The 27984-nt window shown below is 37.7% G+C and overlaps 1 protein-coding gene across 2 annotated transcripts in view; it reads left to right on the top strand.

Moving 5' to 3' along the window:
• The first annotated feature begins 3105 nt into the window (after positions 1-3105).
• Positions 3106-27984, top strand: part of LOC127415990 (alpha-ketoglutarate-dependent dioxygenase FTO-like) — a 252691-nt gene continuing 227812 nt past the window's right edge. For both annotated transcript variants that reach the window (XM_051655073.1, XM_051655078.1), the window contains exon 1: positions 3106-3198. In XM_051655073.1, the coding sequence (XP_051511033.1) occupies positions 3121-3198 (78 nt within the window). In that variant the 5' untranslated portion in view covers positions 3106-3120. The remainder of the gene's footprint in view (positions 3199-27984) is intronic.

The raw sequence follows: 27984 nt of genomic DNA, 5'->3' as shown, positions 1-27984 counted from the left end.
AAACCTCAGCTTGAGTTTCCCTCTAGCTTGTGAAGTGGGCGGGATGTCTGACTCGGGTCGATGTCCAAGGCAATTGGCCCTGGCTGACCATTGGATAGCCCTGACTTGCACTGGCCCAATGGTGTAAAAGCGATTATTAAAAAGTGGTGTGGTTGACAAGGTGGAGCCGGGCCTGACTTGGACAGATGGAGATTGTAGCTTGACTACACAAAAACCTGCTGTAGCTCAATTATAACTGCACATGTAAACAAATTGATTGATATTGTTGACGAAGAACTTCTGTTTTTGCATAATGCAGCATCAACACTGCTAGATATCAGCGTACATCAACAGAAATTTTACTGAGTGCACCTTTAACCCAGGTATTTCTAGGTTATATCCATCCATTATTTTGTTTCATCTTAGAGCTGTGTTGGTGGGTAATAGAAAGGGAGTACAAACAAAAATATAAAATAAAACTGAGATAAAAAAAAAATTCCACTGAAAGGCAGGAATGCATAAAGTCAGCAAGAAAAGAAAATCTCTTTTGAAAAGGGTGCATAATCATTCTGAGAGCTCCAGTGTGGAACCTGAATAATACAGTTCAGGTTTTGATATAACTATTACTGCCTGGGTAGAGTACTTTGAAGTTAATTGAAACCACTGGGCAGCAATCTTCTTTATAGCACTGACAAATAACAGTTTCCTACAGCTTATCATTGAAGGTTAGGGCACAGGGGAGACGCATGCCTGTTCCATATGCCCATTCAATACAAATAAAAATCAAAAGACCTCCCCTTTCTCCCAGGCACAATGTGGAGGACACTGAGAAAATGGTCATGGACAGGATGTGGGGAGGACAAAATTGCTCTTTTGCAATCTTGAACAACAGCCTCTGTGTCTCTGTTGCTCTTGGGTACCCCATTACAATGTTCACAGAATTTTTACCAGACTTTACCACCTCTTTAGAAGAAACCACATCACAACTTGATAATGCCATATTAGTAGAGGTGGCCCAGTATATGTGCTCAAAGGGAAACCTATCATTATTCAAAGAAGAGACTGCTTTTACTTACAAGCTTTTTTCAAACCATGTATCAGGCAGGCTGCACCAAGTTCTGGTTCTAATATGATCCCAGCACAACAGTCAATGAATTTGTCTTTAATGTTCTTTATTGTTTTCCTGGCACAAAGCTCTTTTTCACCTTTGATTTCAGCCCAGTGTAGTCTCTATTTTTTACAAGGCTATTATACTTGTGGGGGTAAAAAGCAGGCCTGTCAGAGGGTCATCCGCCGCTGATGCACTGCGCAATAATGCATAACATCCCCCATAGTGCAAAGTGAGAACAGAGAATTTGCCAGACAAAAGACAAGGAGGATTTGATGAGCTGCAGAAGTTCAAAGTTTTTCCTCTCTCCCTCTTTTTTTCTCCAACTCAAGCTTGTACCACATCCGAAAGCATGCTGACCTCAACCTGCATTTAAGTTGCTGATCACGTATTCAAATTATTCCTGAACATATGATGGAATGATTGGATGCAAAACAGGCTGACAGGCATTGGTGCAAAGATGAGACCCAAAACAATGGCTGTTGGCACTGGTGGCTCTCTAAAGCTTTTAAATCACCCTTGATTAACATTTGTATATATAAAGAATGGTTTGACACATACATACAAAAAGAAACATTAAATGATTGATTGGATGTGAGCCAGACATGAACCATAAACAGACATATTCATTTCCTAAAAAAAAAAAAAAGAAAAAAGTATGACAGAGCAATAATTTTCTTTCCATTTACTTACCAAAAAAAAAAAAAAAAAAAAATCCCCCCATAGACACATGTGCTTATACTCTTATATACATATGGACCCACTTGGCTCAAGGTATTTTTCAAACACATATTTCCCTCCAAAGCTAAAAGAGAAGGGCGGAAATGTAGGTTATAAATAGGAATCAAAAGAGCCCTCCTGTTTATTGCAACAAGATGACAGAGACACTGAAATCTTTGAAAGTATGAGTGCTTTGAGCTTTTTACAAGACAGGTGAAGAGAGCACATGTGTTCAATCTGTGTACCAGGCTCGCCTGGGTCGGCCCTATCATAAAAGAAGAGAGATTACAAAGAAGTCTAATGAAGACACTGATCAAAGTCTATAATGCTAATACATAGCAGGTGTCTTTAAACCTTTTAATACCCCCCTGCTCCTCCACAGGGCTTGTGCCTGTATATCTTTCACAGACCAAGTTCGTATGCCCTCCACTGAAACTGTGAACCAGCAGAGCGCTTTTCAACAACACTTCACATGCATTATGAGATATCTGTTGACCTAACATGCTCAGAGGGGGGTTATGTCCATGTCATACACAAATACTGCTACATATTCTATTACAGCTCAAAGTGGTGTTTTTGGAAAATAGAATATCCTGCATTGGGGCCCTCTATGTTCTGCTGTACAGCACCTGGGCAAAAGCTGGAGAAAAGGTTGTAAGAGACATGGCAAGAATGTGTTTTTGGAATATGCTCAAAGCACGACTGTTTTTTTTTTTTTTTTTGCAGAAGCTCTGTTTCTGATTTCCATTCATTTTCAGGCAAAGGCAAACCAAGAGGGTCCAAACAGTGGCAAAGCCGCTCTGTATTATCTCAACAATTTATAAGTACATCTAATGACATTGCAATTATGTATTATTAATTTACAGTCACAGTGACTGGTGTTATTAAATGAAATAAATGTGGATACTTACACAACTGAACTCCTTTACTAACAGCAGGACAAGTCCCATCATAAGGTATTTACACATTACCAATATACCCTGCACATTTATAAAGAAATTATTAATTTAAAATCAATTTCAACATTACATAAGCAAAAATCTATTTCTAACCTCTTTCATCAAATCTTTGTCTCTCTCCCATTTCCGGTTTGAGTCAAATTACAAGCGTGGCTGGGAAATGTAGTCATCAACGAAATCCTGTTGACGATTTCAAAATAACTCACCACTGCTAAACAACTAAACTAGGCTTATTGTTATAGATGTGTCCTAAAACCTGATACAAATCGGTGAGTTTGTATTTAAACCCACAAAACAACATGTACAACGCTAAAAACAGCATAGTAAAGACTACATATCCCAGCAGTGCGCGCAATGAAATCGAGGCAGCGTAAACAGTACTCCAGGAACATGAAAAGATCGGATGACAGTGAGAGGGAAAAGAGGAGAAAGGTATCGCTTGTAGTTTTCTTTCAGTTTGTCAATCACCACATGTAGTTGTAGAGCTTCTAAGACACCGTACAGTGTGTTCAGGGCGGTGTTGCACGCGCTCATTGTTGGTGTGTGTTCATTTGAAACGCGCGTATCTCATGCTGCTGATTGCCTGTGTAATGTTTCCATTCTTTTATCGGAGGATTTCTTTCTCTGTGTGTACACTGTCATCCGGCACATGAGTGTGTGTTACAGCACAGCGCAGGGGAAGTGTTTTCTCATGACTGTCACTCACTGACTTTGCTGGAATGTGTTGTGGGCTGCAGTTGAATCATGGTGGTAGTGAATGAATTAAAGTACAGAAGCGCGTTCAGGTGTGTGTCACAATGCATGTGTCTCTATCTAAACAAACTTTCCCTCTATTTATTTAATTTACCAAGCGTATGTGTCGTGATTGCACCTGTGCTTCCAAAAATATCTTCATGACTAGACTGGGGGTTCATCCGTTTAATTGAACACAAACTCAGTGTTATAGTGTTGTTTTTATAGTGTGTCATTTTGTGAAGCATCTCTGTGTGAAGCTTATCATGTCTAAAAGTATGTACCTACATAATAGTCTGTATTATGGTTTTCCTGATGTTTAATTAGATGGTAGAATTATCTGGTCTGTGTTTTAGTTGCTGTGTATTGACAGTGAACAACATATCATTAGTGTGGGATTTTTTGACTAGTTCATGGGTCTTCAAACTTTATCAGGACAAGGACCCCTTGGTGGATAGAGAGATATAGCAGGGACTCTGTTAATATTGTGTGTTGCATTAAGTCAGGTGTCTAATAGCTCAAAGTGCTGCACTAACAACTTTTATTTTTATTTTTATAATGCTTAGATTTAAAAGCCATTAAAGTAATCTTCATTAACAGAGTCATAAACTTGTGTTTACATTTCTAATTTGATTTAATACAATTTAATGTGGGAAGGGAAATGAAACATTTAGTTCGACTTAAGCTTCTTAACTGGTTGAAGTTGACAATTTTTTTATTTTGGTTTAAATACATTTTATATATATATATATATATATATATATATATATATATATATATATATATATATAAATTTATTTATTTATTTATTTATTTTTTTTAACAAAAACTTGTTTGAGATCAATCAATAATTGGTGGAGGCCCTGCAGTACCAGGGCGGGCCCAATGTATAAGACGCCTGGATTCGTTTGATAATTAATTTATGAAAGTACGTTTTTAGACTCTTTTGCCTGCAGGCTCTCTATTTTATTTCCCTCTCCATTTTCTCTCTGTTGTTCAGTTTTGGTATTTTCTCTCTGATGGCATGTTTTGGGATCATGTCTGACAGCAGGGAATCTGTGTAATATGGGGTTCCGCCGGTTTATTGCAGCTGCCATGGGGGACAGATGAGTCTCCGACTCGCTGATAGACCTTTTCCAACGACATGGTTCGGGGGCGGGTTTCTGGGCCGGTGCGAATTCTCAAACTAGTCCACGTGTTTCCACCTCAGAAAAGGCAGTTCTGGCGTGGAAAAGCTGGTTCCGCACTGTCCTCAAAAACTTGCTTGTCTCAGATGCTGGAACGATTACGTCAGGCTGCGGAGGGCGTTATAATGTTTTGTCGAGGAAATGTTTTCCAAAACAACAACAGAAGCTACCATCTGCTGAAAGGAGTACTTCTTCACTTTACAACAACAATAAAAACCCTGCACAAAAATGTCAGACATCAAAAGCATTGAGGAAACGCGGACAAAACAAGCACTCTTATAGCGATATGGTTTTAAGATGAGATTCAAAATAAGAGAGATCGCAAAGGAAAAAAAAAAAAGAGTCTACGAGGAGATATGGCAAGTAATGATGCACATCGACTTTAATCAGATAATCGGTCCTATGTAGCTGATCTCATTAAGTTATTACATTTACCAACTTTGTTAGCTTTCCTTTCACGTTTCTCATCTTATTTTGTGCATTGTTTTTTCAGTAAGGGGACTACCCACTTATTTATGGAGATGGTGGCTATCTATTAAGGTAAACTGGTGGTATTCTCAATCAAAACGTAAACATAATATTATATGCTTTGGCAAAGCACCAAATATAACCATCTGCTACACCAATGTTAATAATAATTCCACTGTTACAGTTTAAAGGTGCAGTATGTAAGATGCAGAAACTCTTGTTATTAATGACACCTGTGACCGTTAAGAGAACTGCAGCCTGTTGCTCGTGATCACGCACACACTCCACTGGGAAGCGAGACTGAACGTGATTCACCGGCATCATGCTGACAGATGAGGTAGCATAATTAAAATTACACAGTTATGATTGTTTTACAACAAACTTTGAGACTGTATATTATATTTGACTCTCCAGTGCTGGAACAGGGCTAAAACAAAGTATGGATATAGGTCTGGCTATGCGAGACTGTAGTTTGAAGTAATCATTTTTCTTCGCATGATACATTGACTGCATTTATAGGATAGCCTATGTCAGAGTTAGCTAGCTAGCCAGCTTTATCAATAGCTGTTAGCTAAATTTGGTGGATGATGACAGTAGCTGTTTATAAAATAGACTGTACATTATAAATATGTTGACACAATTCAGTATTGATGTGATTCCATCACAACTGTCATTTTGATTTATCGATGCACTATTGTTTTATAATAATAGAATGTATATATTTTCTGTATAACCAAGTTACATTACACTAATGAATGGAGCTTTTTGATTTATCATGAACATTGTCTAGCATTCATTTCATGTGTTATTGTAGTTTACCTTGCTGAATAATTACAGATTAACAATGACATTAACCTGACTTTTAGTATAAAGAGAAGATCGTTGAAATTATTTGAAAGTTACGAAGCAAGGTAGCTTGCAATTCATCAGCGTTAGCAGTCAAGATCAAGTTAGCTAAAATTACACAGATCAATCCTTATGGCACTATATTTCACATGCTTTGCAGTTATGTAAGCTTACTTGTCCAATAAGGAGAATGCCAATTCAGGGTTGGTTTTGATCCCCAAAACCGAACAAAGTTCCCTCCAGGAATCAAATGCCCTGCCGATGTTCACTCTAGTTTTCGCACGACCACGATGTTCCCATTTAGCCAGACGGGATTCAGTAAATGTTTTTTTTAATTTTTATTTGGCTTACTCAGAGTTTGTGTTGGAGTCGGTGTTGTGCTGGGAGCTGGACATTTGCTGGATTCCATCTCTAAGATAACGTTACCTAGCGTTGCAGTTTGTTGTCGCTGTTGAACAGCGGAAGAGAAGCACTGAGGCGAGGCTCTCGGGAGCGCACATAAACGTCACATCGTTTGGATTTTCCCGGCAAATGTGACCCATTCCCTTCGCATATAAAAGGTTGTATTAAACGTGCTTACTAACAATAAAGAGGACAAAATCATCTTTTAAAAATACCTCTAGATGACATTCACTGAATTAAAGGAAAAAAAATACTTTTAATTTTAATTCAGTAAGAAATTCACTGAAAAAAAAATCCTATTGTTATCAAGTGTTTTTGTCTTGTTATCCATTTAAAATTGTCTAAAAATCCTTAAAACAAGATACATTTACTTGAAAAGCAACATATAAGATATTTAAACTTGCTTTAAGAGAATGTATCTGTAACACTTAAGACGGTAAGGAGGAAGCTGGGAACGACTTGACAAACACATAGACATTTAACGATACTTTTCAGTGTATAAAGAAACAAAAACACACACTGCTTTTCAGCCAGCTGCATCAAATCATAAAAATATTCAGACATGCGGACAAGCTTCGTACATCCCTCTCCCGTCTGCCACTGTCTCTTCTCCCAAAATACTCCCGCCTCCCCTCACTGGAACGTGAGGCCGGTGTGGCGCGCAGGTGGTAGTCATTCGCCACTTATCTTCCCGGCCTCGTTCTGCCCAGACGTCACGCTGCTCCGCCCTGCTCACCATAGTATCTTAAATATAAGTGTATTTTGTATAAAAGTCTATTTTTTTCACTTGGTTATACTTCTGCGAGTGCAGTAAAGACAAAATACTTATATTCAAGATCTATTCTCTAAAAGCAAGTCTGAATATATTATATGCTGCTTCTCAGGTGAATGCATATTTGTTTGCACAGGAGTTTTAGATATTTATATTGAAAAAAAAAGCCTAAAAATAAAAAACGTATTTTGTTGTAGTGTATAATGGGGCGAAGACTACCCTCTCTGACCTTTCTGTTCACTTCAATCCATCTTTAACTCACAAAAAAAATAACTCTCTTTTATTAATAAAGCTGTGTATTGGCAATTTTCTTCATGATAAGAAATGCACAGTGACACATGTATTATGATTCAATAAGTCGCGAGCCATCACGTTATAGTCTAGCTGCATTAAGCGTCTGCGCTCGAGGGACGAGTGTCCCCGTGACAGAGTGTGCATCAGCCGGGTGCAGTTTCAGTCTCTCCCCCTTAGATCAGGACATTTGTGCAAATCATAGAAGAGGCGCTGAAAGCACAGAGAAAGTTTTGTAGTTATTTACATGATCTGCTTCTGTATTATTTGAACTTTAATAAAGCTCTAACGCATTAAATTTAACTGCATTTAAGATGTAACGCTGGGGTGTTTCCTTTAAAGAGCTCCGGCACCGCCGTTATTCCACAACGAGAGTGCTTCTGTATTTACTTATTGTGTATTTTTGCATTACGTATAATTCCCTCATACTTTGCGATCTACATCACCTAAAGCTGTTTGGAAAGTTTAAAGTACATCTGGACTGTGAGCTGTGTAATTCTTCCTCTCCTCAGCCTCTCGTGTGTCATCATTGGAGTTTAATGTGATCTCATGTTACGTTAAATGAGATCAAATGACTATTCGACAACGGAAATTTTTGTAGACTATTTTTCATTGTTGACGTTGTCGTTAACGTCGACTAATCGTTTCAGCCCTAGTTCTCATGCAGATCTCAAGTCAGTGGAAAAGCGCGGCCCGTTTGTGAGAGGCTCTAGATTGTCCCGGCTGTGAACCAGCCGAGCTCAGGCTTGGCACGCGAACCATCACCATTTCGGTGGAAAAGGGCTATGAGAACTTGATTCAACTGGTTCCAAGTCTGTACAGCAGACTGACAGATCGACAGGGAAACAGGCTTGCTACCTCTGCCTCAGCTCATTTTTTCTCCTCATCTCTCTGTTTCACAAAAACTAAAAAGGGGGCAGAAAACCTTAGATCAACCAGATTAGGAAATTGGTGTGTATTCCTGGGACTCCTTAACATAAAATGCAGGTCCACTTAATCATAATAATTAGGAATTCACTGAAATTTTGGCCGCCGAATGGCATAAAATGCTATTTTTGATTTTTGGCCAAAAAAACGAACAAAAAAAAGGCAGAAAATATTCAGTTCAGAAACTGAAAACACTCTTATGGAGAAAAAGCATTGTTAATGTTGCACATTAAAGTCAGAAGTAAAGTGATCACTCTCTTGTTTATTAGTGCATTTAATCAAGAGTATTTTCAAGTGCTTCGGCATTGTGCGGTATTGTGTGTCATGGTTGTTACTGTCAAGCTCTAGAATAGAATAGCCTAACAATAATTAACGTAATTATAAAATAATTAAGTTCTCAAGTTATTGTTTAAGAGTAGTAAACAGTCAGTAATAAAATAACGAAAGAATAGCAATGAATAGAAAAAAAAAAAACCAAACTACACTATAGACCAAACAAAAATACAAATTAAGGAAACTTAATTTGACAAACTACTACTGGTCTTCCCTTTATGAATAATACTTTTATACTAGAGTTATACATGTCAAGTTATCCAGCCAAGAGCAGTGAGTGGTTTTGTCATTTTCTTGTTATTGTTGTTTGATTTAATATTAAGAATACTCTAGACAGCGGCAGGTCTATTAGGTTACATTTAAATGTACAAGTCGTACATTACGATAAAAATCAGCTTTTCTCCTAATGTTTACGCTTAGACATAACTCTCTGTGTTTACATGAACACCTCACCAAGACAGGCATTTTGGCAGATTTTCTAAATGTATTTGACCGTTTAGGCGCAAGAATTCTCAGAGCACACACAAGCCGCCTGTCAGTCAAACAGCGTGCAACTGTTTTGCTGCTCATCTGATCTTTTAAATCCAAACCATTTTCAAATAATTGAACCATTGTTTTTCTTTTTACTAACCAGATCTTCTTCGGCAGTGTAAACTAGCCCTCTGTCTCCATTCATGTTGCAGGAGAACTTGTGAGTGAGTGGGGCGGGCCGGGTTTGCGCACAGTAGACACAGAGGGAGAGTGGTGCGGGGTTGCACAGAGAGTTTGAGATTGGAGAGATGCAAACATAGCATGGCTTTACGGTAGAAACGGGTTGTGTAATGCAGCATCAAACTATATTGATATAAACTGTATTGTCTCATCCTAAATCTTGTTTTTGCTTCTACTCAACAGTAAATTAATATGACCCAAATCAAATAAACAAATATGGTTTTATTTTAAAACGTTAACATTGAATGCATATAAAATGGTATCATCCCTTAGCTTGATAAAAAATGATTGTTTCCTACTGGCTATTTATACACCACTAAGCACGTTAAAAATTGCTAGCGTGATAAAAAAAATATTGAAGTTCTGCAACAAACATTGAGCATGCATATATCATGAAATATTAACAATCTATTTTGCACATGGATAGTCTAACATCCATAAAAAAAAAAAAAAAAAAAATATATATATATATATATATATATATATATATATATATATATATATATATATATATATATATATATATATATATATATTTCATTAATCCAGACATAAACAATGACAATTTTACCAAAAAAAGACAACATGAGCGCTAAAAGCACATACAATAACAGTTAATCTGTGCCATTGAGTTAGCGCATGTGTGTTCAAACAATCATGACGTCATCAAAATCCAGTCTGACGCATGCGTTACAACATCCAGTACATATTGAGTGGTGATGGCGTAGTGGGCTAAAGCACATAAAGCACATAGGTTGCTGGTTTGATCCCCACAGCCACCACCATTGTGTCCTTGAGCAAGACACTTAACTCCAGGTTGCTCCGGGGGGATTGTCCCTGTAATAAGTGCACTGTAAGTCGCTTTGGATAAAAGCATCTGCCAAATGCATAAATGTAAATGTAAATATTGGATCTAATCCAGTATGTCATCGCGCTACAGGCTGCAGTAAGTACTTGTTGGAGCTTGGCTGTCCTCTATTGTACATTTCTGGTACTGCGTCTGAGAACTTTGCCACTCAACATAAAATTTAGAACAGAACTGACTTTGATTTTCCAGTATTTTTACATTTCAGTTGATATTTTTATTATATTTTATTTATATAAAAAATTAAAAGTTTATGCAGTACATTTCCATTACAGTAAACTTAGACTTCTATAGCTTTTTTATTTCACTTTAAAAACTGCTTTCACTTGCACAATAAATTGCAATGGCAACAGTATTTAAGATATCAAATATCCCTTTAAAATTTTACATCAGCAGTGTCTTGACATTCTTCTAAAGAATTTTGAAGCAATTCATGTAAACACAAGAGGGGTATTTCAAAGTCTGATAAAATTGCCTTACTTCCTGGTGCCAGTTGGTGGCGCTATGACCGTGACCAATAATAGCCACATAAATATGATCAGCCCCCATTACAAAACATACAGCTGAATTTACGTCAAAATCATACAATGCACACAGAAGTTACAAGGAACTTTCTGTTTCACATTTTTGCCCTTAATTTATTGCCTCGCCATGGCAACACAGTTCAAAATATCAAAAATCTGTTCACAATTTAGCTTCTTCAGTGTCTTGGCATAATATTGCCAAAGTTTCGTGTTTCAAAGTTTCAAATTTAAATTTAAGTCTTGAAAATATTCTAAAAAATGTGAAGTAATTCAGGTAAACATAAGAAGGATATTTCAAAGTCTGTTAAATGTGCCACGGCACTACGAATGTGACCCACAATAGCCACATCAATGTGATCAGTCCACAAAGCCAAACATTTGGTTCAATTTTGATGAGACGCTTCCTTTTTCCCATTTTTTTTTTTACGTTACTTTATCATGTCGCCATGGCAACACTGTTCGATATATCAAAAATCTTTTTCTAATTTAGCATCATCAATGTCTTGGCGTGATGTCGCCCACATTTGGTACATGTAACATGAAATCCCTAGGAGGAGGATTTCAAATTTAAGAGCATGCATTTTTCAAACAATCCAACATGGCCGACTTCCTGTTGGGCGGAGATTATTACTGTCAGCGCGAAAGTTGTCCAGCGTTATGAGATCTATATGTGTACAAAGTTTGGTGAGGGTAGCTCAAAAGGGATGCTCAAAAGGGACCCCCAAACATGCCCATCTTCTAGGTGGCGCTACAGAGCCCCCCCTGCATGCGACGACTCTGATGTGTGTGCAGACTTTCAAGAGATTTCACGCATGTTAAGTACCCCAAAAGTACCGAAAACCTTGAAAAGAAGATGAATAAAGAAAAATCCTTAGAAGAACAATAGGGCCTCGCACAGTCAGTGCTTGGGCCCTTATTAAGAAAATTCACTGCTTTTTTTATCAACTTTGAAAATGTTTAACAGCAGTAGGCTATCAAGTATTCAACTAAACATTCAGAATGAAATGCAACATAAAACTACTACTGGTCTTCACTGTATGATTATAATTAGTGCCCGACCGATATATCAGTCGGCCTTTCACCGATATATCGTATCGCCGTATATTTTACCGATATGTGCCGATATGAAAACTTTTTTTCAGAACATATGCAGAAAACAATGCTTTAGAATTGGTGTCATAGCATAGTTTGTCCAGCAGATCGTGCTCCGACTCCATTGTTTACAGAGCTGACTCTGAGCTGACGGTGGTTCTGCAGACAGGGCAGAGTTCAGCGGTGTCATCATGGTAAGTTGTTAACTAGTTTGTGAAATACATACTGGAAACTTAATAAACAATGACCCCATCATTTTCCCTTTTCAATATAACTAATATAACGTTAACCTTGTCCCTGACAACCATGTCACTCATGTCTGTTTGCTGTTAGGCAGCTATAGTTTGTCAGTGCAGTAAGTAATGTAGCAGATTGAAAGGTAAACATCAGAGCATCTTTTTGCAGCTCAGCAGACAACAATGCGGTGGTGGATTGTGTCTGTTGAGTGATGATTTCACGCTATGTTATTACCTAGTTGGTGAGACACAATGCTGGAAAGTAAAATAAACAACATCCGTCTTTTACGCTCCGTGACAATGAGCTTATAACTAACTAGCTAATCACATAGCTACTTTCATTGTTGTCAGCTGAGTGGAAGCTAATGTGTATACATGTATTCATCAAACTGTTTTGTTTAGATTCACTGTTTGGTACCCCCTTCAACCGAACAATTCCAGTCATTGCATTTATAAAATGTAATATTTAAAAGTCTGGTTTTCCACCGTTGAAAGTTCCCCTGAACTTGTACAGCAGAATACAGTGTAACACCGCTGCTGCCATTTATCTTGACTCACAGTATTAAAATAGTCAGCATTTGACTGATACTAAACAGTACTGATGTTTATTTAGCTATTTATTTTATTTTTATTTATTCTTTATTTTAATGGTTAGCATTTGACTGATACTAAACAGTACTGATGTTTATTTAACTATTTATTTTATTTTTATTTATTCTTTATTTTAATGGTTAGCATTTGACTGATACTAAACAGTACTGATGTTTATTTAGCTATTTATTTTATTTGTATTTATTCTTTATTTTAATGGTCAGCAATTGTCTTATATTAAACATACAGTACTGATGTTTATTTAGCTATTTATTTTATTTGTATTTATTCTTTATTTTAATGGTCAGCAATTGACTTATACTAAACATACAGTACTGATGTTTATTAAGCTATTAATTGTATTTTTATTCTTAATTTTTTCAGTGTTCATTTATTAGAATTTGTTGACAATGTATAATAATAATGTCAAATATTCTTTGATAAAAATATTTGTTTAAGAAAGCAGCCTTCTGAGTACCGTTGCATAGTCGGTGAATTTTCCCTCTCTAAAATCGGTATCGGTATCAGTCTCAAAAATCCCATAATGGTCTGGCTCTAATTATAATACATTAATACTTTTTAAAACTACTAAAGTTACCCAATCAAGAGCAGTGAGTGTTTTCTCATTTTTTTGTTATGCTTGTTTGATTATTATAATGACACACTGGACGGCTACAGGTCTATTAGCTTACATTTATACTTACAAGTCCAACATTTTAATACAAATCCGCTTTTTCTCCACTGTTCACATTCACTTTAGACATCACTCTCTGTGTTTATATGAATACCTCACCAAAACGGGCATTTTGGTGGAATTTTGAAATGTATTTGACTGTTCAGGTGCGCATTAGTGCGAGCATTTTCAGAACACGCACAAGTTCAGCACACACATACGCCACCTATCAATCAAACAGGGCACAGCTGTTACTAGATCACTAGCGAATTATAAAATTATGTGCTCTGGATTACTTTCAACAGCAGAATAAGAATATGAACTCTCTAATAAGTGAAACAGGCCTAGGCTTTCACAAATATAGCCGGTTATTTTTTCGTTATTGACATTTTAATAAGTGTGCTTGTCCGGTCGGGCAAGTAAAATTCTCTTTCACTTGTCCCTTCAAAAATGCACTTGTCCTGGAATAGCGTTAATGTCGAGCCCTGATTTAATATTGTATTCAACATTCTTCGATAACATTTTTTTCTTCTGCAGCATAGCTCCTAAAGTTTTAGATATTATTTTGGAAAACAAGCTAACAAAGACTAATCAAAAACGTATTTTGTTGCAGTGTATAATAAGCTAAGACAACACTCTCTCACCTTTATGTTCACTTCGATACTTCTTTAACTCAAAAAAAAAAAAAAAAGTTATCTTCTTAATAGAGCTGCGTATCGCTGATTTTCTTCATGATACGATACACACAGTGAACGTGACACAGATATTATGATTCACTATGTCGCGAGCCATCACGTTATAATCTAGCTGTCCCTATGGATGTTTTCACATTTGAGTCTTCTTTAAATCTGTGCATGCTTGTACGTTATTTTTCCGCTGTGCAGGCTTTTTCAAGTGCAGGATAGCAGCCTCAGGTGAGTCAAGTCCCGTCTTTCACCGGACCATGTCGACATGTTAATTTTGCTCATCCAAAAATGTATGGTTTTGAGTAAGTAGCCTAGAAAATAACTGTTTTAGGCTAGGTATGCCATTTTTTTTAATTTGCTGATTAAGAAGGCTATTTTCAACAAGGTGTCGACTGCTTAACAAGTTAAACTATCTTTTATTCTGTGTGCACATCATGTTTAGAAAACATTAGGTTTATTGTAGGCTACATCACAGGCCTATTTTTTCTATCCTATAGTTACCTTTTTTACATCGTAACTGTTATTGGTTAACATTCTTTACCGAACAGCTTTCACATTAGATCAATGGCTAATGCATGACTGCACGTCCTGAAATATGCGCAACTTTTCAGCACATTTGTTTTCTCTCGTAGATTTGTCTTAGTCTACCTGTTAATTATTTTCAACAATGTCCTGACTGTTTTAATATGTTAAGTAACTTTTACTTGGTGATTTCCATTTAGAACAGACTTTTAGTGTTGCTCCATTGATCCTGCACTATTCATTCAATTGTTTTAAATATATTTGCCTGTTAAATATGTGCTAACATTGATTCAGTGAATGTGTGTCATGTTCTATATTTAATGTACAATGATCATAATTCAAGGCGAGCACGTCGCAGATAAATGCCCCTTTTCAGTGGAATTTAGCATCCGATTTAGAATAGATTAAGTATTTTAAATGGGTCGCATATACAATTTTTTTTTTTTTTTTTTTTTTTTTTTTTACTGTTTTCTGAAGGTTGGTTTCTCTTTAGACTATTCGACTAGTCAGTTACAAAACTTCCATTTAAACGACAGTCAAATTAGTCGTAGCGCACATCCCTAGTTCAATCTATGTCTTCAGAAGTGATATGATAAGTGTGGGTGAGAAACAGATCAATATTTAAATCCGTTTTTTCTAATAAATCTCTGCTTTCACATTCTTGTGTTTTTGGCGATTCAATTCTTTATGCATATCGCCACCTACTGGGAAGGGAGGAGAATTAATAGTAAAAAAAGGACTTTATATATTATAATGTTATAGATATTTATCTGTTTCTCACCCACACCTATCATATTGCTTATGAAAATCTGAGTCGTATGAATTACTTTTATGCTGCCTCTGTGCTTTTTGGAGCTTTAATGTTCTGGTCACCATTCACTTGCATTGTATGGACCAACAGAGGTGAGAGATTCTTCTAAAAACCTTTATTTGTGTTCTGCAGAAGAAAAAAAGTCAAACATGTTTGGGATGGCATGAGGGTGAGAAAATTAGAGCATTTTAACATTTTTGTGAACTATCCCTTTAATTTGATGCATGGAAGAAAGAAGTCATAGATTTGGAACAACATGGTGGTGAATGATGACAATTTCCTTTATTAACCATAATATTAATAATAGTATTATTCTGTAATGCATGTTAAATGTGTATCATGTACTGGAATATAGCAGAGTGCTTCAGATTTTCACTGGCCCCAACACAAAAATGACAAATAGCTGTTTTTACCATCATGGCTTTAAAAAATATGTCCGAAGATAAATTTTTTTCACATATCTTATGTTTTTAATACAATGTCCCCCAGGGGCCTGGGTAGCTCAGCGAGTAAAGATGCTGACTACCACCCCTGGAGTTGCGAGTTCGAATCCAGGGCGTGCTGAGTGACTCCAGCCAGGTCTCCTAAGCAGCCAAATTGGCCCGGTTGCTAGGGAGGGGGAGTCGCATGGGGTAACCTCCTCATGGTCGCTATAATGTAGTTCTCACTCTCAGTGGGGCGTGTGGTGAGTTGTGTGTGGATGCCGTGGAGAATAGCGTGGGCCTCCACACGCGCTACGTCTCCGCAGTAACGCGCTCAACAAGCCATGTGATAAGATGTGAGGATTGATGGTCTCTGACGCGGAGGCAACTGAGATTCATCCTCCGTCACCCAGATTGAGGTGAGTCGCTACACCACCAAGAGGACTTGGAGCGCATTGGGAATTGGGCATTCCAAATTGGGGATAAAAAAATAAAAAATACAATGTCCCCCAAAATTGAATCACATTTATAATTTGCAAGATATGAGTTATGCCTTATGTAATCCCATATACGTATGCGCTTTACAGATATAAATTCATAAATACATCATATTAACCTCAGCCGTCCTGCCATTTTCACATGTGTTTTTAAGTCAAGAGTTCTGTGGAGGAGATGATGGGTTTTCAGTCACCCATTTAGTCATGCTGTCATGCAACTTTTAAATAAAGATTATTTACTGAGTTAAAGATCTGATTATTGGCTGAGAGAACAAACTTGCTACTAAATCCTTCCCAACTCCATCCGTGAAGCTGACTCACTCTCTGTCTTCAAAAAACTACTAAAAACACATCTTTTCCATGAGCACTTAACCAGTCATAAAAAAAACAAACAAAAAAAACATTCTGTTGCACTTTATTCTATTTTGAACACTATTATGATGCTAGTGATACTTTGTAATACAGCACTTTTTATACCACTGTCTCCTAAGATGATTCGCTTATGTTTTCCTCTCTTGTAAGTCGCTTTGGATAAAAGCGTCTTCCAAATGAATAAATGTAAATGTAAATCGTTTGTGATGTGTAATATACAGTAGTGGTGGCGTAGTGGACTAAAGCACTGAACTGGTAAGCGGAAGGTTGTTGGTTCAATCCCCACAGCCACCACCATTGTGTCCTTGAGCAAGGCACTTAACTCCAGGTTGCTCCAGGGGGATTGTCCCTGTAATAAGGGCACTGTAAGTCGCTTTGGATAAAAGCGTCTGCCAAATGCGTAAATGTAAATGTAAATACAGTAGGTAGATATTAGGCCTAATCTGTGAATTAACAATGTGCATATAACATGAAATCAGACAACCCAAACAAGACCAACACTGACCGATATACAAAAACAAAAATACCTGTATGGTCCAAAAATTAGACATGTAACAGGTGTTTTATGAGGATGATATGAAGTAGACTGTTTCAAATATTCATCTTCACCCTGCGCTGAACAGCTCTGATAATAATAGCCTAATAGCCATATAGTGAGCTTGCTTCTTTTCATATCAAACAGAATTATCATGTCGAATTAATGTTTATGTTTTGAAACATTACCTAATTAAATGTATACTTACATTTTGGATATTGAGCAGCTCGTGATTTCCAGACACGTGTATAACTGGGGTTTAACAAAGTTTATTACGTCTCATTTGGCGCTTCATCTCTAAAGGCGCATTAATGAGAGAAAATGGGTTTGTTTTTTTACAGTGGGAATAATAGCGCTTTCTCCCTTTATGAGAGCACATGCATGTTAAACAGTCTACGCTGCACGGAGAGAGATGATGATGAGACATATGCACGGAGAGACATGGATTTTCAGTCCTATAGAAAGAAACTGTTGATTTCTTGTGTTCCAATGTGAAAAGAAGAGAATCCTCGCACTCATTGGCTGCCGCCTATGTAGATAAGCTTGGCTGTGCTTAGAACAGTGTTGTTTGGTGATTCGAAGAGCGAAAAGAACACAATGGAACATATTTATTATCGGACTTTAGCAGCGGAGACAACGGGAGATTCAGTAAAATACTGCAGAAGAAGCGAAAAAGGTCTTAAGACAGAAAGACCAGCAAAGGCAAAAAACCAGAGTAAACATTAGTACGGGCTACACAAGGTGGAAAGATTTGATGACGAGAAAAACATGAGTAGTGATGCTGATGTTGCTTCCTTTTTGCTGGACAGGTAAGGAATTAGTAATTGTTTAGACCATGCACTCTCTAAAATAGTATTAGTGGAATTTACAGAAAATTCATACAAGTTTCCCTCGAACATTTTAAATTACATGTGCAGTCAACGTATGTTAGTAATGGACTGTTTTCAGCTGTTTACAAATGCAAACAAAATGCAACGTGTAATTGTCTTTGTTATCACAGCTATAGTAAGGGTTGCCCATTTATGAAACGGAATATGTCTTCATTCGTTTAGAATCTTGGCACAGTGATTGTTGAAGATTTTGTGTAAACCATGACCTCAATTGCTTGAAAACAAAACAAGTTCATCAAATACAGTATTTATGGTCATGCTAAATTTGATCATCAAAAACAATTCTAATCTTTCCTTTACTATGACATTCTGTATCGCTAGATAATTGAGGTTTATTTTACGCTAAGCAGTTATCGAATAAAGGTAATAACTGTCTTTAGAAATAATGTGAAACATAGACAGTCTCCAAATGTTTATTGATATGAAGGATAATATTAATCTGTCCTTGACTGTAGTTGTCTGTTCGCTTGAATTCTAACATTTGTTTTTAGGCAAAGCAATTATATTATGGTAGTAATAACTTTAGAAATTACCTCAAACTCTTTTTCCAGATGCAAATGATATATCCAAAGCTGGTGGGAGATGAGCATGCTGATCCATGTGGATAGATGGCAGTACAGCGTCTAACACCACTGTCGTATCGGTACTTAAAGTACACGAAGAAGAGTAATGCTAACACTAGCTAGAGAACTGCTGAATGCCCTTTTAAAGTAATTGTACTTTTACTTGAGTAAAGTTTTTGGCTACTCTACCCACCTCTGACTAATAATAATAAATAAGAGGGAGTATGCAGTTGTTTCAGCCATAAACATATGTGCATTGGTGCTCAATAAGTGGGATGCGGACAGATGTCACTAGATGGCCTGTGAACTATCCATCTCAAAAAAGACTTTTAATCTTTTTTTTTTTTTTTTTATCTTCTGCTCAGCTTTGCCAGGCATTTCCTAAGCATATGTGGCACATGTGCATGATAAAAAGACCACTTCCATTATCATGCTGTAGCCTACTCTAAAAGAAGCAGACTGTTGGCCAATAGCCTGTTAAAGACTGACTTCATCTCTTTAGAAGTGGCCTTACATGGCCTTCAACCCAAAAGCACTGTTTCTAATAAGTTGATCAAGGGATGTTTTACAATCAAAGTTGCTGGTGTTTATGTTGCCAAAACGACTGCCAAGATCAAACTAAAATATTATTGAATGCCACTTTGACCATCTTATTGTACTTACAGGGGAATGCGGGTACTTGGCCCTGTATGTTGTTTTTCTTTTCTCACAGTTATGAATTAGAAAAGTGCTTTCTAATTTTTTCTCTTCCATCTGTTGAGCATGTTTTTTTTCTTCACACTTGTGATGCTGTTGTTCTCTGTTGCTACTTATGACAACTTTCCTGATTCCTGTGTGTTAATTCAGACAAATTAGGCTTGTACTGAGAGCAGTGCCTTTGATATTTGTGAAAATTTAGTAGATAAATAAGCAAGCAAGGAAAAAATAAAATAACAAATCATATTGTTTTATCACAGCAGTGTATGTGAGGAGTACAGAGGGTTGCCAGATGTTCGGAGACTTTCACTCCTCCTGGCCTATCATTCAGAGAGTTCTCGGCTCATTGGCTTTCTCTGCTCGTGTGTTTGCTGGAGCAAGCTGTTTAGGCTATTTCATTCCTGAACACTCATTAAAATGGTTTGTGTTCCCCTTGGCAATTCTGTTAAATTAACAGCTAGCTTCAGCTCAGGGCTGATTATGAGGCCACACAGCCAGTCCTGATTAATCAATTTTCCCCACAAAATGTTCCTCTGTAAATTACTGTTAAGGTAACGATTTATAGGTTTTAATGCCAAGCCTCTGTCATGTCTGAGCTGATGTTTTAGCGGGAGGTGGTGTCACTTTCTGCGTAATCAGCAGCTTTTCTCCCCCCATCGTTTTTCGCCCTCTCCGTTCATGACCGCATGCCTACGTCCTATTAATGAGTCCATAATAGAGAAACAGTGTTGGACAGCCCCATAAAACACACTCAGGAATACATAATCAGACCCGTGTTCAAGCCACACTAGGGGCAGATTTATATCCAGAGACTGAGTGATGTAAAAAGAACGAGTGAAAGGTGAAGAAAAACTAAAATAAGGGGTAATGCAGTGTGACTTATGACTTCCTATTTCTGAAATCTGAAAAGACAGAAAAAGAGGGGGTGGAGGGAGGGAAAGAAGAGAAAGAGGGTGGGTGTGTTAGAAAGAATACTGCCACAGTTGATAATGATACCATTACACTAATGGAGGCAGCAAATGAAATAGCAGGCGGACACTGTGCTTTATTGCCATAGGGGGTCGTTTCCTGCTGCATTCCTAATGGCTTGAGCTGCCGGTATTGATCAGACCATCATACCGTTAATCCACACGCGCATTACTTACTGCTGCAACGCCATGTCAGTCCTTCTTATGCTGCCACAACCTGTCACCCAGAGTCCACACTGTCCACTAGCCACAGGCCCTGCAGAAGACCCCACAGAGACTGTAATTTAAGAGCCACAGATTGGATGGTGGTTAAGAGGTCCAGATTATAGGACTGGGTCAGTCATTGTCCCCTTACTCAGGTCTCATTTGTTTTATTATGCATAGAGAGAGAGAGAGAGAGAGAGAGAGAGAGAGAGAGAGAGAGAGAGAGAGAGAGAGAGAGAGAGAGAGAGAGAGAGAGAGAGAGTGGACTGAGTGATTAAATACAGGCAGAGGTGTTTGTTTAATTAAAAGGTAAGGCATTATCTAGTCTTCTGCCTTTTTTATGGTTTTGTTGGAATGTGTTGGAGCAGAACGATGAGTGTGCCTCTGTCGTCTGTCATGGCCCAGAGCTGTAAATAAGTCTAGGCTGGTCCATACCTTTGGGGAAACCTTCTGCTAAATGACAAGTAAAAACGCCAGGTTCACCCGTCCCTTGATCAAATTTTCTACTGAGCTCCTGGTGAAACAGTTTTTACTAAAAAAAAAAAAGAAAAAAGACTGATCTGGTAACTCCATATCTTTCGATTAGCCTAATATTTTAAAAGAGGAAGTAGATTTAGGGTGTTGTCACACTCATGTCTTCTTAAAATAATAATTAAATAATAAATCTCAAAAATTTTAAGTAGACCAAAAAGTGAACCAAGTGAAAAAGAAACCAGTTCTTTGCTTGCACACTGTTCCTGTGGGCTCAGTTGTCAGTTTGGTCCATTTTTATTGACAAAGTCTCAGGTATACTACAACATTAGTCTAAATTAATTAGCTTGCATTATACCATCCATCCATCCATCCATCCATCCATCTATCCATCAGTTCTCTATAGCCGCTTGTCCTATGCAGGATCGTGGATAGTGCTGGAGCCTGTCCCAGCTGTCTCGGGCTGAAGGTAGGGAAACAACCTTGACAGATGGCCAGTCCATCACAGTGCTAACACACACAGAAAAGGACATTCACAAGTTCACTCACACCTACGGGCAATTTGGAGTCTCCAATTCACTTGACCTGCATGTTTTGGACTGTGGGGGAAACCGGAGCATCTATAGGAAACCCACACAAACATGGGGAGAACATGCATACTCCACACAGAAAGGCCCTGGGTGAGCCGGGCCTTATTCTCCTCATTCTGTCATCTCCAGAGAAATTAAATAAGTGGCTTATCTCCTCCTCTATGTCATTATATGGCATCATTACTTTGTATGATATCCTGTCATGACCATAAATGTTTGGAATTACAAGAATCAGGGCTCAATAATAACGATTGGGCCAGCGTGAGAAAGTTCGTGCCAGTTGATGGAACTGCCACTATTGGGCCAGTGCTGCGTTGTCGCTAAACGTTACATTCATTAACCTAATAAATGAGTTTGTATTCCATGCAAACTTAAATATTTGGAATTCTATAATGTATTAAAAGTTGTTGTGAATTCTGCTGATTTTAACTTTTCACTAAGGTAACATTATCTAGTTGAAATTATGAGAGTGGGTTGAAAATTACAAATCAATCATGACAGCAATGTTTTGCATTGTATGACATCATTTTCTGGTAAGCATTTAATACTAAAAAATATATAAATAAAAAAATAAAAAAAATGCATTGTTAAAACGTTGGAAGAGTTCACATACTGTATAAGCCAAAATTCTTGCAAACTGTTTTCAGACCCCTTAAATGAAACAAGTGTGAAAGATTAAGAAATAGGATTTAGATCAAATGCCAATGATTAAACCTTTACGTTTGAGGGTAATATGAAAATGTGTGCTTCTGTATTCTTTAGTTGAGTTTAGCATTACATTCTTAGAATATCAAAAATTGAGCTGACATAAATGAATGGTAAAGTTCCTTGTTTAAGCCCTTACCACCTGATGAAAACACTGTGTAGAAATCACAAATTACTTAAAGCTTGATTAACACGTACGAGCAGGCCTTACTTCAATACGGCCCTGCTCTTCTGTCATCTCCACAGCCCCTTCCCGGCCCAAGCCATCAGTCTCGTTTTCCTATATCAGCATATTGGCCCTCACCTCTGGCCTCCGCTAATCAAACACTTCACCTTAAGGGAAACATTCATTCAGCTCTCTCATTATGATGGCTTCTGTGGTCATAAAGATGTATATTTATATTTCGCCACCTCATTGCTCGGCTGTTGCAGGCAAACTAGATATTGATCTGGATATTTAGTCATTTCTTTCTGCTGGGACATCAATATTACGCTAACGTGTGTGCGAGCTGTGCTTGACCCTGGCCCCTGTCTCTATCTGGCCTCCCATTGGAGCTCAGTGATATACTTTTCTGAAAGGCAAATCAATGAGTGAATATGAAGTTTGAGGATAAATATAAGGCGACCCTGAGGCCTATAGCAGCTGCATTGATCCAATGCGAAGATTAAGGTTGATTTGTTTGTTGTGAAGATTTTCACCTTTATATCATCACCACATTTATATACACACAGCCCCTAAATGCCTTTATAGTTACAGGTGCATCTCAATAAATTAGAATGTCGTGGAAAAGTTCATTTATTTCAGTAATTCAACTCAAATTGTGAAACTCGTGTATTAAATAAATTCAGTGCACACAGACTGAAGTAGTTTAAGTCTTTGGTTCTTTTAATTGTGACGATTTTGGCTCACATTTAACAAAAACCCACCAATTCACTATCTCAAAAAATTAGAATATGGTGACATGCCAATCAGCTAATCAACTCAAAACACCTGCAAAGGTTTCCTGAGCCTTCAAAATGGTCTCTCAGTTTGGTTCACTAGGCTACACAGTCATGGGGAAGACTGCTGATCTGACAGTTGTCCAGAAGACAATCACTGACACCCTTCACAAGGAGGGTAAGCCACAAACATTCATTGCCAAAGAAGCTGGCTGTTCACAGAGTGCTGTATCCAAGCATGTTAACAGAAAGTTGAGTGGAAGGAAAAAGTGTGGAAGAAAAAGATGCACAACCAACCGAGAGAACCGCAGCCTTATGATTGTCAAGCAAAATTGATTCAAGAATTTGGGTGAACTTCACAAGGAATGGACTGAGGCTGGGGTCAAGGCATCAAGAGCCACCACACACAGACGTGTCAAGGAATTTGGCTACAGTTGTCGTATTCCTCTTGTTAAGCCACTCCTGAACCACAGACAACGTCAGAGGCGTCTTACCTGGGCTAAGGAGAAGAAGAACTGGACTGTTGCCCAGTGTTCCAAAGTCCTCTTTTCAGATGAGAGCAAGTTTTGTATTTCATTTGGAAACCAAGGTCCTAGAGTCTGGAGGAAGGGTGGAGAAGCTCATAGCCCAAGTTGCTTGAAGTCCAGTGTTAAGTTTCCACAGTCTGTGATGATTTGGGGTGCAATGTCATCTGCTGGTGTTGGTCCATTGTGTTTTTTGAAAACCAAAGTCACTGCACCCGTTTACCAAGAAATTTTTAAGCACTTCATGCTTCCTTCTGCTGACCAGCTTTTTAAAGATGCTGATTTCATTTTCCAGCAGGATTTGGCACCTGCCCACACTGCCAAAAGCACCAAAAGTTGGTTAAATGACCATGGTGTTGGTGTGCTTGACTGGCCATCAAACTCACCAGACCTGAACCCCATAGAGAATCTATGGGGTATTGTCAAGAGGAAAATGAGAAACAAGAGACCAAAAAATGCAGATGAGCTGAAGGCCACTGTCAAAGAAACCTGGGCTTCCATACCACCTCAGCAGTGCCACAAATTGATCACCTCCATGCCACGCCGAATTGAGGCAGTAATTAAAGCAAAAGGACCCCCTACCAAGTATTGAGTACATATACAGTAAATGAACATACTTTCCAGAAGGCCAACAATTCACTAAAAATGTTTTTTTTATTGGTCTTATGATGTATTCTAATTTTTTGAGATAGTGAATTGGTGGGTTTTTGTTAAATGTGAGCCAAAATCATCACAATTAAAAGAACCAAAGACTTAAACTACTTCAGTCTGTGTGCATTGAATTTATTTAATACACGAGTTTCACAATTTGAGTTGAATTACTGAAATAAATGAACTTTTCCACGACATTCTAATTTATTGAGATGCACCTGTATTTACTTTACAACATATTTGCATTTATGAATAATATTAATCAGATAGAAGAAGTTTGTTTTACCCTTTGAATAAACATTTTCAGAGTGAAGACCATCTTTGTTTTTTCTGTGGAAGTTTTTCTTTGGTCGATGTGTCTGGAGTTGCTGTGAGATCATGGTAACTGTTTTTATTTGTTTTTATTTTATTTGTCCAAATAAATATGTACAGTAGGCCAATATTATGATGGTTATTAATGTGCTCTTCCATATTTTGACATTGTTTTTTGTCCTCTATTTGGAAAAAATAAGATTTTATAGAGAGATGGTTAGGGCTGCCCCCGACCAAAAATGTTCCTAGTTGACTAGTAGTCGTTAGTTTAAGCCATTAGTTGTCACACGTTTATGATATTAATTTAATTACTTAAATATATATTTTTGGGGGCATCAGAAAATGGTTTGAGTTTCAGGGCTGAGAAAGAATTTTATGAGTAACACTGTTCTACATTACAGAGAAATACTAAACCGTAATAATGAGACTTTAAAATATACATTTTACAAGGGCACGAACGAAGCGAGCCATAGCGACATCGGCAAAAGCGGCAATGATTCTGAATGTGTTGGACAAACCAGCAAGGAGACTGTTTGAACATTTTGTTAATTTATAGAGAGAAATATATAATTATCTAAATATATTTATCTAGGTTATCTAACGTTACAGTGAGCGGCCATGCTAAGTGGCTAACGTTAGGCTACTTACATGTTTCAAATGATAAACCATGTTTGAGGTCGATGAATGATAGGCGAAAGTTTGCCTGCAGAGTCACCTTCTTGGGGTTATCCTTTACCCTCTCGAAATTATCCCACACTTTGGATTTCCTGCCCGACATAATTAATTACTGCATGGACCAGCCGTGTAAACGATCATGTCTGTCCGTCACTGACTGAGTGACTTCGCACTTCCTGTGGAGTTTTTTTTTTCTGCGACCAACTGACCAATCAAAACTTGGTCGACCAAGACTCTTCTCATCGACTAACGTTTGGTCAACTATAAGGGGGCAGCCCTAGAGATGGTGCCATTTTTGGTTACCATTTATTGGCACATCAATATTTACAGTCACAAGGATCCACCCTAAAGTGGGGCTTTAATAGATTTCTTCTGAAAAAGGGCTGCTTCATCAGTTTATATATTTCTTTAGTCTATAATAAATTTTTTTTTTTTAAGTTTCACGGGGTGTTTTGGCTAGCAGGTCATGGCTTGTGATTTATCATTATGAAATGTTAGGTAACTTTCGGAACCCCGGTTTTCTGATAACAGAAGTGTGGTATCTCACTAAGGGAACGCCTCAGGTGTGACTGATTGAGGAAGCACCAGTGTTAATTTTTTCGTAGTCTCTTGACGGAAATCTCCTTTAAAATGAGTCAATATTTCGTCATGTCACATTCATAAATTTTAGTCAACGAAAATGATATCTTTTAGTTTATGATGACTTGCAAAATGGACAAAAATGTGTCAACTTGTAAAAGACCAAACTTTAATCAAATATTCAAACATTTAGAAAAAAAATTCTAAACATTTTCTAATTTAAATGTATCAAACATATAAATATACGTAATGTCCTTGTGAGCTCCTGAAATAGTAATGAATAGACTGAAGTATTAGCTACTTTTTAGAAGTTAGTCTACTGTATCCTGTACAGTCTACTATGTTTCATGCTTTAGAGACTTATTAATTTTCTGTGAAAAGATATTATATTGCATGTAGCGTGTTTCTTACGGAAACAGCGTATTCACAACGCATGTTACACAACGCATATTACACATGTTCTGACTAGCGCATCATTTAGTTCAAGTTCACCTATTCATTCACTTCACTGTGCAGATGTAAGTTGTTATATTACATATACAGTATGTTGTGGCTATAGTGATAAAACTCATGTATAAATAGGATATGTTTGAATGAGGTATTTACCATGTTTTGAAGCGGTTCATTATGCCGGTGTTCAGCGTGTTCAACTCACGCAGCTCAAGCTGAAAAATCCCTAAAATACTGGATTTGTCAAGATCCCGGATTTTAGTTCCTGTTTCTGCCACTAGAGGTCATTCTCTACCGATGTTTTGCTTTCTGTCCTTCCCTGTAATTAGTGTTAATTTGCCTCACCTGTGTCTCCTTCTGTTTGATGTATTTAAGTTGCGCTCTCACCTTGTTTCTTTGCTGAGTCTTTGTTTGATAGCATGTTCTCAAGCCTTACCTCCAGTGGATTTATCTTGTGGATTCTCTTGTGTTCTTCCAAGTTAATTACCTTGTGGATTTTACCTACTTTTGTTTGGATTTTGGAGTTTGACTTCTTTGTTACCATTGTGGATTGTTCTGCTTTACTGACTTCTGCCATTGCTCTGTTATGATATGCCCCTGCCTCTGATATAATATATAATTCACGAGAATGAAAATACTTGACGCGGTCGTTTTACACTCTTGAGAATAATACACCCAGCAAACAGCAAGACTGAATCTATCTCATTTGCGATGTTACCTTGCGGCTTTGTCTGTAAACTGTTGAGCAGTAATGTGTCTGATGAGTGCAGCTTCCACAAAATTCACGAGGAAGAGAACGAGAATGGTGCAGCAGCGAGCTGCAGCGGTCTATATACAAGTGAGGCGGGACTCCCTGATCGCTACAGCGATTGGTCTGTCACTCTGACAGATGTTGTCAATTGGTGCTTCTTCAATCGGTCATGCCTGAGGCGTTCCCTTAGTGAGATACCGAAGGAATGTTAGAAAGAGAAATATTACTTAAGTTTTTTTTTTACCACTGTCTTTTTAACATTTAGTTTGTGTGTTTAGTAGAGCTGTGTTCAAAATAGAACGATACACAATGATTCAATATGATCATACGTCGTTACGTTCTGCTTGTCGATGCACATATCAGTATTATGCAGCACTTTGAAAGTTTGAGTGTAGCCTATCATGTCTATCATGCGACACAAGATGGCTGCTTCTATCATCTGAGCAATAGTAGATCACCAAATTTAAATTGAGTGAAACTTGCTACCGCCAGCAAAACTCATATCTAAATTATATATGCATTTTTTGCATATCTGCAAAACCATGAGGAACCTCCATCTACCAGTACATACACTATATTGCCAAAAGTATTCGCTCACCCATCCAAATAATTGAATTCAGGTGTTCCAATCACTTCCATGGCCACAGGTGTATAAAATGAAGCACCTAGGCATGCAGACTGCTTCTACAAACATTTGTGAAAGAATGGGCCGCCCTCAGGAGCTCAGTGAATTCCAGCGTGGTACTGTGATAGGA

The sequence above is a fragment of the Myxocyprinus asiaticus genome, chromosome 2 (assembly GCF_019703515.2).
Source record: "Myxocyprinus asiaticus isolate MX2 ecotype Aquarium Trade chromosome 2, UBuf_Myxa_2, whole genome shotgun sequence".
Lineage (NCBI taxonomy): Eukaryota > Metazoa > Chordata > Actinopteri > Cypriniformes > Catostomidae > Myxocyprinus > Myxocyprinus asiaticus.
This window is presented reverse-complemented; position numbering and strand designations above follow the sequence as displayed.